Below are 19256 nucleotides of genomic sequence, written 5' to 3' on the forward strand. Positions count from 1 at the left end.
GTAATAAATGAAATAAATGTTCTCAATTAACTGAAATCTACAACAATTCTGCACTTAGCTCTTTATGTATGTATGTATCATTCACAGTTCCTTCAGAAAAAAAACACAAAATTCTCATTGTTTAATATGCAACTAGATTCAAACTGTTGCAATCGAGACTGAATGAGTAGAGGACAAAGGATCAGTCCTGCTATCCATGTTCCTCTTTTCTCTGTGTCCATACGTGTTAGTGGCCATTGGCCCTGTCTCTGGCTCCAGTTCCATTTTTGTGACTTAATTTGTGGTCTCTTTCCCTCGGTGAGTCACTGTCATCCTCCTCTTCATCACTCCTTTCGTCACGCTCGAGCTACAAGATGAAGACATGTCAGAGAAATTGACCTTGAAAATACTTTTTAATTCATACAGATATTTAACATATAAACCCCTGTAAACACACCTTGCTAAAGATACACTTGTAAGCCATTCGTGATATGAGAACAGCCCAATAGAGGTGGAGTATCTGAAGAACCAATAACATCACATTGAAGAAGTAGTAGCCAAAGAAGGGCGCAAACACCTCCATTGGATACACCCACGAGCAGTGAATCAGCCTGTAGAGGACACGCAAATGTAAGTCATGACTTCTTTGTTTTTTACACATTAGTCCAATATTGTCACCATGCATCATCCTTCATTTCCCACACTTACCAGAAAGGGAAAATGACAAGTCTTGTCAGCATAAAGAGAACTGTAAACACCACGAACATGGCATTAGCAGTCCGGTGCCACTGGGCATAGTTTAATACCTTTGCACCCTGTGATATAAAAACAAGAAAAACATGTTTACTTTCTTGTATAAAAACATCAGTTCATAGTCCACCATAAAATTGCTCTATGAACCTTATGTACACATTTAGTGTATAACATTTTTGCAAAAACTATTACCTGTGAATATGAATGGGATTTGTTTTCTCTGGACCTACTAAATATATGGTGGGGCATGGTAACCTCCTTCCAGATTACTGCTGTTCAATGTGCAGTCAATGTTCATGCAGCATGGAGGGGCTGTACAAGTGGATCATCCTACTTGTTTGAGTCTTGTAGATTTTATCTACAGTATCATGAGTACAGGTTTTAGGCTCTGCAACAAACTACTGACACAGCGGCTGAACCGCATTTATTTCCTCGGGAAGCAAATTGTTACACTTTTATTTGAAGATGTGATAATTGTGCTTTAGAATCCTACGTTGTGACCATTCAAAATAACAGGCATCACGCGAAATCACGCAGATTAGCTTGCACATGCACTGATGTAAGCACTGACCTCTAGCAGGATGTCAGCAGAGTCGTGAGCTGCCATCACAAGGGTTCCGATACGAATGTAGTTTGAAATCCAAGAGAAGCTCAGAAGAGTCAGTGTGGCTATGTGATGAATCACCTGCTCTTTAAAGTCCTACACAAACACAGCAGTGCAAGTGACACAAACACATCCAGAATGTATTGCATCTTTATAACTTTGAAGGGAAATAAATGGTTTGGTTTGTGTGTAGTACTTCACTTTGATTAACAACACACCAATACCATACTCACTTTCCGTTTCACATCAAAGGTGAGGCTGAGGAGCAGAGAAAGGTAGAATCCCATTTCCAAGAGGTAATAAAAGTATTGAGATGGCAGCATGGACTGCATGGACACATAGCACACACACTCAGGTTTTTGCATACTGTAATATTGCGAAAGGCAACCTGATAGCAAGGGAAAAAACACTTACCTGTCTAGGAAAGCCGGCCCACACCTCCCTGAGGTTATAAAGCCATGGTTTCTTCAGCAAACAAAAACACAGGGAAATAAATGTGTGTGGACGGCTGGGGGTCCGCCTTGAGAAGGGTTAATGTTAGCCAACGACCTCATATATCTTTGTCTGCCTGTAAGATAACCCTCGAGCTCAAAGAGACATGTGATAAGACTAGGAGGTTTCCACATTGCACGTAACAGTGAAATGAGAGTAATACACACAAAACAAATAAAAGTAGAAAAGAAAATGAAAAAACAATTACTGACACAAGAGACTGATATTGCAAGAGAGATAGTTGAAAAACCTTCAATTGAGCCAGAGCTACTTACATCATAGAGAGCTAGGAGTCCATAGACAAATGCAAAAGTATAAAAAACACATCTCCAGCTGTTGACAGACAATGACAATAGTGTTACATATTTACACAGAGACACTTATTCTCACGTCAGTGCACAATCAAACACACACCTCGCCTCGCAGAACCTCTTCCGAAGCCCTGGGCGCTCCTGGTTCCTCCTTCTCTTAAACCACACCTGGATTCTCCTTTCCGACCAGCTGGTCTTCTTACACAGAGACCTCACATCAACCTGAGACACAAGGGGGACAACCCAGTTGATTCCCCCGAGAGAACAACATTCTTGTCAACACTACACAAAATCATCTAACCAAAACGTAACGTACCAAATGACTGTTGATTAGGATCACTGCAACAAAGCCCCCACATGTTTTATTCAGTGAAATGTCCTCTTTTCTCATACCTGCGATGGAGCGCGTGCTTGACAGCGAAAGTAGTTTTCTAGGAGGGGCTTTGGCTCCGCTGGCAGACGCACACTGTCCCTGATCCCCCAAACGTTAGCCAGCGCCGTGGCCAGGTATCTGCCACAGCACACAATCGCCATTACAGTAAACGGGGGGGCAACAGCCTTGTCTTTCGAGTTCTATATGTAGCACTGTACACAGCTCGTGTGACACAATTGTGAAACCAGAGGATTGCACATTCTTGCCTCTCAAACAGGTATCTAACGAGCAGCAGGCCGAGGGCGCAGGGCAGAGCAGCGTGGAGTTGAGAGGCTTTAGCGTAAACGCGGCCTTCGCTGTCCTCCAGATCAGTCCACGAGACGTTCGCTGGCAGCCACAGACGCTCCCACCACAGCCACTCACTCACTGTCTGCAACATGCTGCCGGAAAAAACCCCAGAAGAATCTCTATGTATAATAATGAACACTGTCCACTTGTTTCCAAGAGAGAAGAGAGTTCACTGAAACAAAAATAATTGGTCCATGTGGATTCCCAGCAAAAAAATACACCACTTTCTTTGTCGGCCAGTTTTCAGCTGTGGCCACAGGCAGTCACTAAGGAAGTGAGTTATTTAGAGATTGAGTACAATAGATATCAAAGGGCAAGGAAGATAATAGAAGGGCGAGGGGAAATTCAAATGGGGTAGATTAGAAGAGAAGTAAATTCCTTTGTCTGGACTCTGCCCAAGATTGAGGGCAGGTACGAACACGCTATTTGACCAGTTAAAAAACTACCTTCAAAATATGAAATCAAGGTAATAAATTATTGTATGCATGCAGCATTATTCATACTAATGTGTCCCTGAACCTCAATGTTAGTTAATAAGTCAGCATTGGAAAAAAAGTATACATGCCTTCAGGGAGTCTTGTCCAGTAGCGACCAAAAGGAGGGAAGCTGAGGTGGTGGACACAGACAAAGTGCGCGTGACAAAGTCCATTTAAGTCGAATATATTGAGAAAGCTACACCTTAACTGAAATCTCCAGTTTCATACTTACAAAGAGGTTTAATGTTCAGTCCCTTGAAGAATATTTAGAGAATACATCCATTAATGAATGCACTTGCCCATGTCCACACACTGAAACACACACTCACCTTCAGGAGCCCACTGTGAAATGTACAGGGAGCTGCCCGAGAGGCCAGTCCGTCACTTATACTGATTGTAATCAGTTCAGTCTCTCAGCCGACGTGGAGCTATTCTTCAAAGACATCATGAAAAGTAGTTGAAAAAAGTCAAATATTTACTCATGAGCTAATGCTTGAGTTAATCTGAACAATGCACCTGATGGTGTGTTGATTTTATGCGTGTGGTCGCTCACCTGCACAGAATCGATGGGGTCCTTCCCTCCCACTCTTTCTGCACTTGTAATCACACTCTTGAAGTTGCAGCAAGACCTTTAAAGGTAAAGTAAGTTCACCGCTGGACTCCCTTGCTGGTGTGGAAGCGGTCATTTAAATGTGGGACAGATACCTCCACCTGCAAGATTTCCCCTTGGAATGCTGGGAAGCCCCCACAAAGGCCCCATTCAGCGGTGGGGTAGAGGAGGAGGAGCCAGCTCGGGGTTTAGAGAGGAAAGAACTTTCCCGCACAAAGAGATTAACACCACTCTCTAATGTCTAATAGCTGCCTGGGACGAACAAACCAATGAAAAACAAGTAACCTTGGTTACGTTAAACTTTTTCCAATCTCCGGCTTCATGTGGAAATATTACTGATTTGTTACAATTCACATCTGATGTGAAAATACTGATAATGAAAAGAGTGATACAAAAGTAATGCAACACTGACTGATCTATAAATGATCCACAACACACCAGAGGGGGGCAACAGAGACAACCCAATAATAGACCAGCTCCAAATTCGGATTTACCCGTGACGTTATAAATGGCGTGTTGCTGTTCTTGTATCATCAACTGCATTCAGCTTGCTTGATATAACATACTAAATACATGACCTCGAAATTTCAGAGACAAATGCTGGTATCAAAAATGTGTCCTTTTATTATCATTTTATATTTTTATGTACACAAAACAACTAAGAATTAACATAAGCTACAAGCATTAGTGTTGTGCTAGCTGTGCTGTATATATTTCCTTTCTCTGGTCTACAGGGCAGCACAGCTGCAAGTGCGGGGCTGATGAACAGAGGAGCAGTGGCTATTGAACTGTGAAAACAAAACACAATAAAAAAAACTAAAAAAACAACGCAAATAGAGGTTGAAGTTCAAGTGGTAAAGTTTTCGAGCATGCTGTCGAGAGTTTCAAAGGGGTCTTTTTCTGAATTGTCCGGGTCAGGCCTAAACCACTGAGTGGTGCAACATCTCCATGAAGATTAAGAGGATGAAAAGGACATTCAGTTGATCTGGATGGTCTCTCTTCAGATGCCAGGTGTTATATACGCAAATACAAAAAAGGTCAGACGGAGGTCTCCAGGCACAGATGGGAGAAGCTAATCTGGATAGTCCTCCCCCTCCCTCCCTCTACCACAGTTTTTGCCTTCCCCTTATCTTCCAGCGATCCTCATACTGGTGTGTTGCATTTCACTTCACTGGGGGAAAGGAGGGGGCAGCTTTGTCAAGCTGGTGGAATGGCTAGGCTTGGTGGAGGGCTCCTCGGGTCCAGCGGCTCTGTGTCGGGGAGGCAGGGTGGAGCACCGGACTTTGCCCCTGGAGCGCGGCTGCTGTGGTGGAGGCCCTTCCAACGCAAATAGCTCACTGGGGGCTTTGTGCTGTTGGGCCGGTGGGCACCGCGCGGCGGGCGGCGACACGGGTGTGCGTATGGGAGGGAACGGGTTGGATGAAGATGACAACGGGGAGTGCAGAAGAACCGCGGGAGTGAGTGTGCCCGCCCTCGGGAGGCTGGTGGAGTGGCTCGGCCGTGGCAGGCTGTAGCGAGCCTCGGCCCCTTTGCTGCGGGAAGGCAGGGTGCAACAGCGGGCCTTTCCCCTCGAGCCTTGCTCTCTGGGAGGAGGAGCAATTAGCCTTGATGTCATTTGTGACCCGGAGCCTGTTTCGGATGATAGATGGCTCAGGGGTTGCTGGTCCTTTTGGTATTGCTGTTCGGACTCTGAGCGGGGGAACTGTGTATCTCTGGGTGTGCTCGATGAAAGATCTTCATCTATGGGAGAAGAAATCAAATAAAGAGGAAAAAAATCAATCTCTTGACAGAAGCAACACCAAAATAGTAGACAACAAATACTCTCACCTAACAGCCCGAGCTCACTCATGAGGGCGTCCAGATCCACAATGAAATCCTCCTTCTCCACTGTTTCAGTATCAACTTCCTTTTGTTCTTCTTTTCTTTGAGCTAATTTCTCTTTTCTCTCTCCCTCCTCTTGCTTATTTTCTCCGTTTCCATCCTCTTTCTTCACATCACCATCTTTTTCCATTTCCCCTACTTTCACCTCTCCAGCCTCATCTTTTCCTTCTCCTCTTCGCGTTTCCTGTCCATTTTCTTCAACTTCTTCGAATGACTTCGCAACCTCTGGCTCACTGTCACTGCTCCTCCTTGTTTGATTCAAATTGATCTCAACCCTTTCCTCCTCCACCTGTTGCGCCTCTGTGTCTTCCGGTGGTGCCTCCACCACAATGTCTATGTTGGCGTTAAAGCACGGGATGGAGCGTTTTGGGGAGAGAGACTTGGCACGTGCTTCTTGGTCTTGATTTAGCAGAAACTCCATCAGCATCATGTTCTCTTTCATCAGCTGTTCCCTTAGAGATCGCGGTACGTCTGGTATCATCCAGGCCACCAGCATGCTGAGGAACATGGCGAGGTTCTAAAGGGGAAATGAGAAGTTTGTATTGCGATGTATGAGTAGAATTAAATATTTTTATAATAGGAAACTTATTTTTTAAAGTAGGTCAACAGTCTTTACTATTTGACTATCTACAGGGATGCAGCCGCCTTGGTATCAGGGTTGTATTCACCTTATTAAGTTGATAGGATACAGTAATTTAGTCGTGGCAGGCTTCAGACTTGCGCTTTAGTAATCCCTGACCTTATGGTAGCTGACATGATCTCATGATCTCATTAAGCGCCAAACAGTGAGCTATATAGATTTTCAATTTGGGAAATAGAAGCATTGGATCATCGCGTATACCTCCTTCTATATTAGGTCTGTGCCAGCATTAAAGATAAAACAATAGTGAAGAATAAGTGAATATATAAAAAAAATCAATTTATCTAATGAGTGCAATATGGTTTGGGTCTGAGACAACTTTTTAGATATACATTAACATACAATTGTAAATATTCGACCTACCTGAAAGAAAATGACAAAGGCCAATTTTGCAGCAAGGACTGACCAGTACTGTTTAGAGAAGGTGTAGGCATCTGTGTCCCAAGGTGGGTCTCTGTAGTCTTTATACCTGAAAAACACATACACTCACACGTTAACATAACAAGGCAAAAAATCTCATAATTCTTGTCAGTGAAACTCCTGCATGAATACCATGCTCGACAGTTCCAGAATACTGTAAATAAGAAGTGTGGGTTTAAGTAGAGTAAGACTTAATCGGATTGGCTAAAGGATTTAAAGGGAACTCTAGGTAGATTAGGGTTAAAAGAGTTACTCTGACCTGCACATTGAGACTCCGGTGACGAGGGCAGTGGTGGGCGCACTGCCCGGCGGGAAGTTGCTGACATTAAAGTAGGACAGTGAGTGCTCTGTGTACCCATTCATAGTGCCATTTACGCTGTACATGTACTGGTAAACCATGCGTGGAACAAACTCTGACGTGAAGGAGATGACGAACGCCTGAGAAGACAAACAAGTAGTGGAAATGACAACACTGGATTATGATGTTTAACTTTGTACCACTTGCTTCTGGCACATTGACTAGTCATCATCTATATTTCACTTTATACGGTAAAGTTTATTCATATCCATATTCAACATATATCTTACTATCCACCTAGATTAATTTTAGCTACTGTATAATTATAATTTAGGGAGACTAAGACATATACATAAAAGGTACCTTGTGCAATATTTGACTACTAGCACTACCGAGTAATTTGTAAAACTTTGCCAGGTGTTTACATTTCTGTAGACAGATTAAGAGACTATGAATAGAATTGCACTTGTATAATATGCAGTAACTGTGAAATCTGGGGAGGTTCAGTTCAGTCAGTATAGGCTAGGCCCGAGCAAGGGCACTGGAAGTAAGTGGGGAAGGGGCCATGGACCTTTTTCACAGCATATATTTCGACATATCATATTCTCACAAAACTTTCTCAGGAAATGTGACAAATAGGGAGCCCTCACAATAAAGCTGCCCCCCCCATGACATCTCACTAGAAAGAAAAGTGCAGGTGAAATTGACCGTTAATTGATTGACTTAGTTGTCACAATAAACGGTTCCAGTGGGCCAGGATGCACCATAAAAGGACTTCTGCTAAGTGTCTAAAAGTTCTACTGTGATGAAGGTGATGAAAATTGCTTTGAAAAGGTTTTATAAGGAAGGAAACACCTTTAAAGTGCTTTTTAGACCTGAGGGATATACCCAATGTGTTTTGTACACAAACAGGCAGAATGCAAACACAATTTAGTTACAGATAACTGTTTTCAAGAGGTAAATGGTTGTGCACATCACAGATGAAGTAGACACAAACTCATCAGCCACACACACTTACATTGGTAATTACAGAGAACTTGCTGATTCCACAGAGAATGTTGTACCAAATCCCTGGAGACAGCATGTGCATGAAAACAGAAAGAGAAGGAAAGGGAAGTGTGTGTGTGTGTGTGTGTGTGTGTGTGTGCGTGTGTGTGTGTGTGTGTGTGTGTAAAAGTGACAGACAGAAATAGAAACAAAAAAAGTGGGGCAGAGTGGAGTAAAGGAAAAGACAGTGATTAAAAGTTCCACTTGATTCACACTCACACAGAGACCGACAGAACGGACGAACTCCTGTGTGTCTTTGTACCTATGTCTTTACACCTCACTGCATCAGGCCGTCGGATCTCAGTCACAAACTTTGCAGCATCAAGGCGTATCTCAATGACATTGTTGAGCAGAGCGAACGCTGGCGCCAGCGGGAAGGAGGCCACGAAGAGAGACACAAACCCATACTGGATTACTGTAAATATGAATGCACACGCATAGATCAATAATCATATTATCGGATTGCAGCAGTGGGGCACTCGGTACGTGAAAGAGAGAGACTAAAACAGACTCACTCATTTCCATGTACTCTGGGGTCACGCCTTCATAGGGTTCAAGAGCGTAATCTTTGTCAAATTGTTGCCTTGGTCTCTTCTCTCCTGTGGCATTCTCTTCATTCTCTGCTGCTCTTTTCTTAACTTTTTCTTCCTGTATTGTTCTGTACATCTTTTTGAGTTTACTGCAAAAGAGAAAAAAATGAATTATTGGTAAATGTGTTGTGTGACCCTGGAAGTAAAAAATATCTCTATATGTATAATACATACGGTATGAGAACCTCAAACACATTGTTTTGGATGAGCTGCTTTCCGAGCATGATCATGCTGAGCTGGATGCACAACTCGATGAGGCAGCCTGGCGGAGCGCACTGTGAGGGAAAAACACACATGTACTCAAGTCATGCGTGCGCATAGCACTCAACGAATAAGCGCTCATGTGTCCAACTGAGCCCACCTCCTCCATGCGATAGTCTCCAAAGACATAAACATAATCGCCAGGCCGCCCACCAAACCTGAATGAAGAGAGAAGCAAGTTCCATGATAAAAAGGACAACTGAGCCCAGTGAGACTTTAAAAAGGACACACACCTGCCCTTGAAGAAGGCCACATAGAAAATAGGTGCAAAGGCGTTCATGGACTTGAGGAAGAAAGACTTAAAGATCAGCTTCTCTTCAAACTCTTCCTTTGTCTTTGGAAGTTCTATCGGGAAGGAGACACAACAAATGTAAACATCATGTAAAGCACACCTGCTCATAAAAGTATGTCACAATCGCGACTCGTGTGCCTCCTGAATCAATAACATGGCCTGTCACGCCACTGAACTCCAGCAACACGCAGCCACATTCGGTCTCCAATGGAACATTGGTCGTATAATATTGCGGGTCCATATCATTTAAGTACTATACCCAGTTCCGTCAGCCACACAGCAATCGCACCATAGACCTCCTCCAACACCAGAACCACCAGCATGTTCAGGATGATGCCTGTGGTGGTGACGGTCATCCTCACGCTGGCCTTGGCTTCGGGATCGGGGTTCATGGACCAAACGCTCAACATGCAGATGCGATAAACTGCCACCCCAACCACTGCCGAGAAGGTGACGAAGATCTGAAAAGGTCAATGGAAAATCTATCTTTAATGACAATTCTTTATGATGATAGTGTATGATTGTTTCATATAGATATCTCTTTCTAGTAGTCTTTTTTCTATTTCTTCTCTACATTATTGTAGAGAAGAAATAGAAAATATTTCATCTTGAGTTATTCTTCCCAATTTTGTATTGTTTTACCGGTTATCATTATATGGAATTGTTTCTCACAATAACACAATGTTGCTTGTAGTGTCACTACTGTTGACATTAGACATAATGGACACAATATAGAACGTTTGTAAAATAAATTGTATAATAAATAACCATATATGTCGTCAAAGAATCACAGATATCATGACAATTGATGATTTCTATTAAATATCTGGTATATCCAGAAACAAGACAGAATTTAAAGTGATGTGAAAGCATTAAAAGATTTTAAATGCAATACCAGGAGCAGTAAGGTGGACACATTGATGAGATAACCGGACAGATGATCCTCAATGTCCAGGGACTCTGGTTCTCGCTGTCAAGAAGAATATGCATTTTAACTGAGTGTACAGAAATAAAACCAACACACACACACTGTTATAATACTTAATGCTTGTCTAGTATGTGATGTGCCGTAATGGTTAGTACATTATCTGCACACAGGTCTGGCAGGTGCGCATTTGCCATCTGAAAGGACTGAAATCCTCTCCCCTTCTTCCTCTCCCTCCTCCCCCTTCTCCCTTGCATCGGTAATCTGGGCTAATCTCAGGAAGGTAAGCAGCTTTCAACTCAACCACCCACTGCACGTAAGGGGTTTCTTTTTGGTGCACCAACATAAACTCATGCAGACACAGGGGGTCTGCAATAATTCTTCTACAGTATGTCTAAAAAACATACACAGACTTTAATATTTGATGTATAGCAGACCGTTTTTACCTTCATGGAGTGTCAACTCAGAGTAACAGCCCTACCCTTTCCAACTAGCAACCTCGTAAACATAATGTCCCAATCCAGCAGTGCAGTGATACCTGCGAGGCCAGCATCTGGTCTGTTTCACGATCCACACCATCCTCAGCCTGAGCCAGCTGCAACAGAGCGACAGACAGTTGTCAGTGACCTGTCCATTTCAACCATTTCTGTGTCACAAGTACTACCATTGTATCTGAAACACAATCAGACAAAATACCTTCTTCTTGGACTGTGCTTTCATTTTGGCTTTTTTCTCCTGTAGAACTTCTTCATATTCAGGCCTCAGCTCCTCCTTTAGCACACACGTGCACAAGAACACACGCACATGTTAAGACAAGGGATCCCACTGTGCAAATAGAAATCATTAAAACCACAACTATATTGCGACAGTATAGTCGCTTCAGTCACTAGTTAAAACTACCAAAAGTAATTACAAACTCTCTGTATTCTTATTTGAAAAAAAAACTACATTTGTTGTGATTATTGACTGAATTTGTACTGTTTCTAAATAAACAACAATTACATTTTGGGAAATTCTAAATAAATATGCATGTAATGGAGCTTCATAAACCAGATTATGGGTACTTTAATTAAGGTATAGAAACTTTCCAACCTGGACTCGATCCTTCAGGCAGCAGAGACATAAATAAACAAAGCAGGAGCACACAGAGATTGAGAGAGAGAGCTGCTTTACGTTCAAACCAATCCCATTACAGACCCTTCTAGGGAAAAGAAGTTAATGTATCGGTTGCCACGTGTACATGTGTGGGTTAGGGTGAGGGCCCTGCTCTGACACAACAATCTGCAGGATTGACCCAGGCCTTTGGGTTCACGCTCTCACTCTAAATGACTTGGCACTTCAACAATCAGAAAGACAGACACAATGAATCACAGTGACAAAGCAAGTGAAGGCTCTGCCTGCAGCTCGTCTGTAATAATCTGTGTGTGTGCGCTTATTGATCCGAAGAGTATTGCTCAATCTACTTTGGTACCTCCTCATCCTCCAGACTCGTCAGGTCCCACATGTGTTTGAGACACATCTGTCGCCTTTTCCAGTGCTCAAGGAAACAGGCAGCTGTCAAAAAAACATATTATATAGTAACAAATATACTATTGCATTAATGATTCACCTCGAAGTCCCCCCTAAAGTACATTAACATGCAGTGTAGCAGCATGTTGTTGATGTCTATTTACCGAAAACTACTGTAACTGGTAACATGATCAGGAAAGTGTGCTAGGCTGTTAAGTTACCCCAAAGAGACATGAAAATTGCGAAGAGGACCGTGACTCCGTTGTCGAAGAGGTACGATGCTCGGGCCAGTGAACACACTGTACTCAGGTGCCAGTAGTCACACACTCCGTCACACAGTGGACACATGGTGATGTTTAGGTTGTCATCACATGTCTCCTGGCTGAAAATCACAAGGGCAATAATATAAACATATGTAAATTGACAAAAACTTTTGATAGGCACACACACACAAGTAGGGAGAGCTTTTTAATCCGCTTACCTTGGCACATTGGCATCCACAGTGAATATGCCGTACAGGAAGACAATAATGCCCAGGACAGAGGGAGGGATGAGGAGCTGAGTGTAAACACCCAGCCAGGCAAAATACAACCCAATCTGCTCTCCAAAGTACTTCCTGTAAAAATAAAGCCATTGTATCAACATGTAAACTGTCTGGGTTTGCAGGTTTACATATAAATATTTTTGTCCCTCTAGCCACAAAACAGTATCTCCTCGGCTAGAGGCCGGATCATATTGGCTAATATGTGGATCAGTATCTGAGGTTAAAATGTTACCTTTACACATAAGTTCAAAAGATGATTGAACCAAAATCAGAGCAATATTCATTTGTTTAGCCCCACTCAATCATATCTATATTTGTTTCCCCCCAAAAACAATTTAGTGGCTTCAATGAGCATCACAGTCTGAAGCTCCAGCTTGACTTTCAATTACTAGTTTGATTAGTACCTTATGAGGTCCACAGGCTGGTATTTATGCATGACTCCATAGTTAGCCCACTCTTCATGAAGGATCTGAAGGACATCCAAGCACATGACATGACATAAATACAGTTAATCTGTTAATAATCAAATATTTTAAACAATGTCATGTTTTTGGGACAAAAAGCATAGCTTTGAATTTTCTATATTTAGAAAGAACCACACTGAGTTTGGATTCCTATGTTGGACCACACAGCCGCAATTTACATATTTCAAACTTTCCCTTGAATGTCAACCCGCTTTGACAGTTAGCTCAGCGGTTCGGGTGGGTTATTGGTAGAAGAGATCTTTTCTATCTCCCCACCCCCAAATATTTTTTGTGCTAGACAATGCCGACTAAAGTGAAGCATTTTTCTCAGTTTCCATAAAGCTTCCTCTGGTGCCACAAAAGGTTTTAGTAACTTTTTAAAAATATAAATACATAATATTTCACCATCCCTCAAGGAGATCGTACTTCTCGGGAGCACACTAAACTACAACTACAGTGTCATATTCAGATGCATTTGTTTTCTAATTTATGTTGAAAATATATTTGCGAGAGAGGCCTCTCATCTCACCTGTCTGTCATTTCGTTGATCCTTACGTCCTCTCCTTGTAAATGACCCCTAAAGAGAAAAATAAAAAGTGACCGGTTCTTTGCATAGAGATGTACTCACTAACAGTATTCCACATTTTACACATTGGAAACATGTCTACTATGATGGTTCTGATTCTCCCCTTTGCCCCCTTTGTTTTTATAAACATCCACACTGCAGGTATGTTGACTAACTGATCCTGTCCTGACACAAACAGAGTACTCTGTGTACATTAGTCGTCACACACACACAATTATGTTCACACTGTGAAGGGGCTACGTCTGTATTACTCACATCATGCACAGGGAAGGCAGAGTCGTAGACACCCCGAGCCAATAATGAGTGGATTCCTAATGACACAAAGACAAAACGCCACACAGGTTCAGTCTTGAGAGCGATAGCATACGGAAACAAGCAGCCTGAAATCTGACTGACACAATAACAACAGAGCAGGTTAGACCTCACCGGTGGTTTGGCAGGTTTGCCTGCAGGTAACACGTGAAATGATCTCAGCGACCTAGACATGAACAAAGCAAAGTCCAAACGATGCATGAGCTCAATTTGAACAGAATCAATTTCTTTGTAAAATTTGTTGATATTTGTGTGTGGACTCACTATTCGACTGCGCGTTGCATTATCGAATAAAGTATCTGTTGACTTGATGTCGTACCTGCAAGAAATGGCAATATCTGTTCAATATTATTAATGGACTTGTTCACCCAATGAATGGATTGTAGTGGGATCGCTTTTGTATTTCCCAATAAAAGTGTTTATTAAATCATATAGTTTGGTCATCCTAAGCAGAGTAAAAATCGAATTCAATTGAAAGCAGAGGGCCTGCAGGTCATTTAGATATCAGGGTATTATCCAAATCATTGACCATGACTGAAATGAAACGCGTGTGCGTCTCCGCCAAGGGCGACTCCTAAAGCGGGTTAGATTTTTGATACCACTCCAATACACGTGTGCATGTGAGCATGTGAGCATCCCAGCCGGGGTACTCACAGGTGGAGCTTGTCCCTGATAAAAGGGTGTTTGAGCGTTTTGAAGTGGACTCGTGTCTGCGAGTCTCTGTGGGTGTCAAAGTCGGGGACATCTGGTTGAAACGGTGTGTTGACTTTTCTCATTATAGAATCCCATAGTCCAGCAATGCCCATTCGCTTTCGCAGCTCACACTTCTGCACAAATGAAAACATGGAATAATTACCCAGTCACACAATGTTGTACTTACTACAATTCACCAGCAGTTACAATTCATGTCCCAGCTGTCTGACATACAACTCATTAGTATCCCAATGGGAGTGTGATGTACTATATCGTATCGTATACAATATTAAAGACCACGGTGTGTAATCGGTCGCTGACCTTTTTCACAGGAACTTTGATCTTCTGAAGTTCGGCTTCTCGGCTGAGTATCGGCCATGGGATATGCAGCCGAATAAACCCTAGGCCATTTGCCCTCTGCATATAAAACACACATTGACACACATTGATAATCATGATATTTGAACATCAACCACTGTGTACATCTCAAATTAGATTTGGATAACAGGCTTATTTGTCTTTGCATGTAATTGCTGCTGCTTCTTGGCATGAGGCAGCTAAATGAGCCTTCCTAAACCTGCAAGTATGTTACTTTGTGTTTTAATGAGGCTTGTTTGTGTGGAATCCCATTATTTCAAGCACAACAACTGCCAAATCTCCAGAGTATAAAAAGTGAGAAGAGCCACCTCAATGTAGCCAGTTATTAATTTGTATTATGTTCACAGCTTCTTGGACAAGCCATGATAAGCCACTGAAATTGCTGTAATGACCTTAATGCAAGGCAGATGGAACTTCACAGGTTAAGGATAACCTGTATGGAGGAATGTATAATATTGTGGTACCACGAACATCGAAATCTGCACTACTATGAAACAACTGTGATTCAGAACTGATAATGTTAAAATTAGGGGTAAAAATATAAGCAATAACAACATTTTAGTAAACACAACACAACTGAGCATATAGATATCAACAACACTAAATATTCAAATGTTTTCTCAAAACATTATCCAAAGTCATATTTTACCAAACAGGACAGACATACTGATACAGTACACTGTGTACAAGTGAGTGCCGGCCTTCTACCCATTCATTTCATATGAAACCTACCAATCTCCCCTAATGTGCAATCATGTGTAAGCACACACACACACCTCGTGAATCACTCTCTAATAAAGGCCCTACAATCTGGCCCATAACGGCCCATAGTGTACAGCAGATGGAAAAGTAATCATGGTGAAAGCAGATACACACCTCTTTATCGCGCTGTTGCTGTAGTCCAGCATCCAGTAAACCCGCCTCAAACTCCTCCCTCATTACAGCCTTCTCCTCCTCTGAGAGCTTTGACTCCTCCAAATCTCCTGCAGGTGCACCTGCATCACCAGACTCTACCTCCGTTTCCAATCGGGCCAACACAGGTAATGGTATACTCCCGTTGGATGTGATGGAGAGCCGGGCTCTGGATGCGCGCCTTTTTTTGTAGCAAAGGACGTAGTCCACTTTTCTCTTGCCATCATCAAAAAAAAGCCCGGGGCCTAGATCGATGCCAGACTCCTACACAAACAAAAGATCATTAAAGACATTAAGCAATTTGGGTTACAAGTACCAGATTTAGGGAGTAATGCAATCTAAGAGCATGACAAATGGACAACACTCTGTGTGTCTGCTCAGGTAAAAGGGAAAGCTGAGCTGACATATTACAGCAGGATGTTAAAGCTCCAGGATGAGAGGGGTCCGTACCGGAAGAGGAGGCTCCTCGTTTTCAGGGGGGGTGATAGGGATTCCGTTGGCGGCATCCGCCCCGAGCTCGGACAGCGACCGGGCCAATGACACAAGCTTCACTGAGTGACAGGACAATGACTCACTCATATCTGTGGTGACAGGCATACGCTCTTTTCCGTTTCATCCCTGTCGCTATAAGAAAAAAAATATATATATACATTTCAGTATTCCAAAAAGATGTCCAGATGAAACATTCCTCCGGCCAGCAGCATCATAAAATTTGAGCACAATGGTCGGCAGTGTTTGTCGCCACTGATTTGTATATCTACAAATAATAAAATTTGGAAAAAACTACATGTAAAATGATAATTTCCGGTCAATATGGAAGCCAATTAGTGCCACTTTGGAAAAAGGTTTTCAAATTGTCAATTTAATTTCAAAGCTTTCTTTCCTTTACTCTGATTTATAATCTCATAAATATATTTTCTAGATGCAGCAATTCCATTTGTTTGAAAAACTATTTTAGCCAATAACATTACATTTTGTCATGAATGAAGACATTTTCTTTCATGTTCAAACTTTGACGATGACCTATGGAAGTTATTTATTGCTAGATATATAGAGCCAGCTAAACAATCAGTTTTGAGTTGATTTGAGTTTACTTTCCCTTTGAAAGCACATACAGTACAATTGTTTTTGACAGAGTGAGCCAAAGTTAAGCTGTCTTTTTTTCCCCCAATTGAAGATGTAGGCTCAGATTAAGCTCACAGTTCAATCCAGGCGTCATAGTTTACAATCCCCTGGGGTAATTTATTGCCTGGGCTCATTCTTAGGAGATGACGGTCCATCAGTTTTGGTTTATCAACTCTCCCTAAAGATCGGAAATATACAAAAAAAGAATAGTGTTAATATTATTATTATCATTATTTATTGTTACAGAATTATTACCAAAATTATAAATGAACTATTATGAGCCCAACCTGTGTCGTTTTAAATGTTACACCTAAATTTGAACATGTTACTCAACATGTATTTGATGTGGGAGAGCATTGTGTCATTTAATGACCATACTTTAACCATTAAAAAGCTGCTTCTCTTTCTTAAGTCCAGGTACATTGTGCTAACAAATTAGAAACAACTTTCACCCATTTTAGATCAATTTATTTGTCCCAAGGTGCATATATCCCTGACCTCGACATTGTTACTATTGCTTCAGTGAAAGAAAAAGAGGATTGCATGCAATATGGGTCCCAAAACTGTTTCAAAACAGCTTGTCATAGTCGCCAGAGGAAATCCATTATACATGCAGATACAAGAACACACAAACAAATTCAGATTGCTTTATCCTCCAATCCCCTTAAAAATGCACACACATACACACAAAATAATCCCAGTTTACCCTGTGTTAGCAAACATAGAGCCATGTGGAAATAGAGAACATGTCTCTTAGTATTCAGCCGGTCAATGAGATGTTCTGTAAAAATTGGACCAATCAGGACACAGTATTATTAAGACCATATTGTTAAATGTTTTGGCTTGTAACCTTCATAAAACAAATGTAGGTCACATGTTCTTGTGCTGTTAGCCACATGCTTCATGATGCAGTTAACTTATTAGTCGTGATACATTTTTTAACAATATCTAGTTATATTCTTGCAGCTTCTGTTCATGCTAATCAATACAAAAAACTAGTAACCAACTAATATGTCATAATAAAATAAAAGAAAGTGTATTCCAGTCTTTTTTGAAAAAGACTGTTTTGAAAACTCTTTTTTTGGACCCAGCTAAGATGGTTTGTGATTGAATTCTGCCCAATCTCTTCTGCAAACGACGTCCTATATACTATAAACCATACTGTGCTATATTAAATTTGTTGGTTTTCATCTCATTTTCATTTCTTACTCACTTATCATGTTGAATTTTAAGGCCCAAACATTTTGTTATTGTTAGAGAGAAGGCACACGAGGAACGAGCTACTGCTTCCAAGTTCTCTAAAGCTCTCTTAAAGCTGAACAGCACGGGCAAGAGAATCAGCTGCATCCTCTACTACCTACACAGGTAACAGGGCAATAGGCCACCTGGGGAACTGTCTAATTGGCCAACTGTCTCGCTGGAAGATTACACTTTTATCATTTTAACAGCTGCTTGCTTTCTAGTGCCTGAACTAGAAAAATGAAAACTCAAACAAAGCCAATACTTTGAAGTCCCAATCAAACACACCTGTCTGTGAATCTCATCATCAACACACACATGAAAGTAATACATTTAATTAATGCTAGAGCAGCTGTTTATTTTTGACTAAGCGATCATGGACGCAACAGTTGCCTGCTACCAGGTGGTCAGATAGATAAGAACATCCTCAGCACCACGCGGGCCCGCAGCCAGCGGAGATGGAGGCACAACAAGTGCTCACAGTGCACGACACTCGCTCAATCAAATCAAATGCAGGAAGAAAAAAAACACTTTCAAAGTTGCATGAGGGATGAATGTGAACTGCGCTCTTTTTAGTATCACACTTTACATGAAAGAAAACTGGAAGGAGTAACTCACCGGTGCTCGTGGAGGATCAGGGCTTCGCGGTTGAGATTAATACATCTAGACGCGTGAAATGCGCAGCCTGGTGAGGCGCTGAGATGGGGGACAATCCGCGCGCGCTCCCGGCTCCCGTGGCTTACCACGCACGAGCACATCACGGCTAATTCCACTGACCGTTTCCTACGGTAGGGGAAGAGGCAGTGATCCGTACCGATGGACAGGTGTGGACAAGTGTCTCTGCATGCGCCTTCGCGTGCGTGTGGCTGCGTGCACGCGCGCGCGCGAGTGATCGAGTGTGTGCAAGCCAAAGAGGAAAGAAAGCTTAGTGACCAGACTTGAAACTGAACCTCCCTCACCTTGTACAAGACCCAAAACAACACGTATTTTCTTAAAAATAAGCTCATTATCTCACATAGAGTAAAAAAATATAAATATATATTGTATTGATTAATTGATGGATAAAACATTTGTGTATTTTCCCAAAACATCAATAATTAGTTGAAAAGCAAACATGCATCAAACAACTAAAAGACAAACACAATTCTATATAAATCCATTCATTTACATATTAATAATAATATTAAATTGAAA

General features: G+C 41.9%; 2 protein-coding genes across 2 annotated transcripts; both read right to left on the reverse strand.

The window, feature by feature from the left end:
• Positions 1-214: 214 nt before the first annotated feature.
• Positions 215-4042, reverse strand: cers3b (ceramide synthase 3b). Its single transcript, XM_037452464.2, has 12 exons — positions 3890-4042; positions 3569-3769; positions 2779-3466; positions 2533-2650; positions 2243-2361; positions 2104-2161; positions 1751-1801; positions 1570-1662; positions 1304-1432; positions 688-794; positions 437-590; positions 215-346 (listed from the first exon to the last, which is right to left on the reverse strand). Exons 3-12 carry the CDS (start codon positions 2949-2951, stop codon positions 227-229), a joined length of 1122 nt encoding a protein of 373 aa, XP_037308361.2. The 5' UTR covers positions 2952-3466; positions 3569-3769; positions 3890-4042; the 3' UTR covers positions 215-226.
• A 509-nt stretch (positions 4043-4551) lies between these two features.
• Positions 4552-19114, reverse strand: ano2a (anoctamin 2a). The gene is made up of 27 exons (XM_062563166.1): positions 18681-19114; positions 16149-16322; positions 15663-15962; positions 14730-14825; positions 14370-14542; positions 13980-14034; positions 13830-13881; positions 13659-13714; positions 13347-13394; positions 12758-12822; positions 12291-12425; positions 12031-12191; positions 11772-11854; positions 10997-11071; positions 10839-10895; positions 10271-10345; positions 9635-9836; positions 9317-9428; positions 9184-9241; positions 8997-9097; positions 8748-8911; positions 8495-8647; positions 8204-8256; positions 7147-7325; positions 6831-6936; positions 5774-6344; positions 4552-5686 (listed from the first exon to the last, which is right to left on the reverse strand). Exons 2-27 carry the CDS (start codon positions 16293-16295, stop codon positions 5115-5117), a joined length of 3849 nt encoding a protein of 1282 aa, XP_062419150.1. The 5' UTR covers positions 16296-16322; positions 18681-19114; the 3' UTR covers positions 4552-5114.
• Between the last annotated feature and the right edge of the window lie 142 nt (positions 19115-19256).

The sequence above is a fragment of the Pungitius pungitius genome, chromosome 6 (assembly GCF_949316345.1).
Source record: "Pungitius pungitius chromosome 6, fPunPun2.1, whole genome shotgun sequence".
NCBI classification, from domain to species: domain Eukaryota; kingdom Metazoa; phylum Chordata; class Actinopteri; order Perciformes; family Gasterosteidae; genus Pungitius; species Pungitius pungitius.

Excerpts from the sequence above, each read along its gene's own strand:
- cers3b (XM_037452464.2), bottom strand. The coding sequence starts at position 2,951 with ATGTTGCAGACAGTGAGTGAGTGGCTGTGGTGGGAGCGTCTGTGGCTG. Across the intron at positions 1,433-1,569 it reads CCTTTGATGTGAAACGGAAA|GACTTTAAAGAGCAGGTGAT; the intron begins GTGAGTATGGTA and ends GTGTTTGTGTAG. Across the intron at positions 347-436 it reads ACAAGTGTATCTTTAGCAAG|CTCGAGCGTGACGAAAGGAG; the intron begins GTGTGTTTACAG and ends TTCATCTTGTAG.
- ano2a (XM_062563166.1), bottom strand. The coding sequence starts at position 16,295 with ATGCCTGTCACCACAGATATGAGTGAGTCATTGTCCTGTCACTCAGTG. Across the intron at positions 8,257-8,494 it reads AGTGAGGTGTAAAGACATAG|GGATTTGGTACAACATTCTC; the intron begins GTACAAAGACAC and ends TGCTGTCTCCAG. Across the intron at positions 6,345-6,830 it reads CCTTTGTCATTTTCTTTCAG|AACCTCGCCATGTTCCTCAG; the intron begins GTAGGTCGAATA and ends TTTCCCCTTTAG.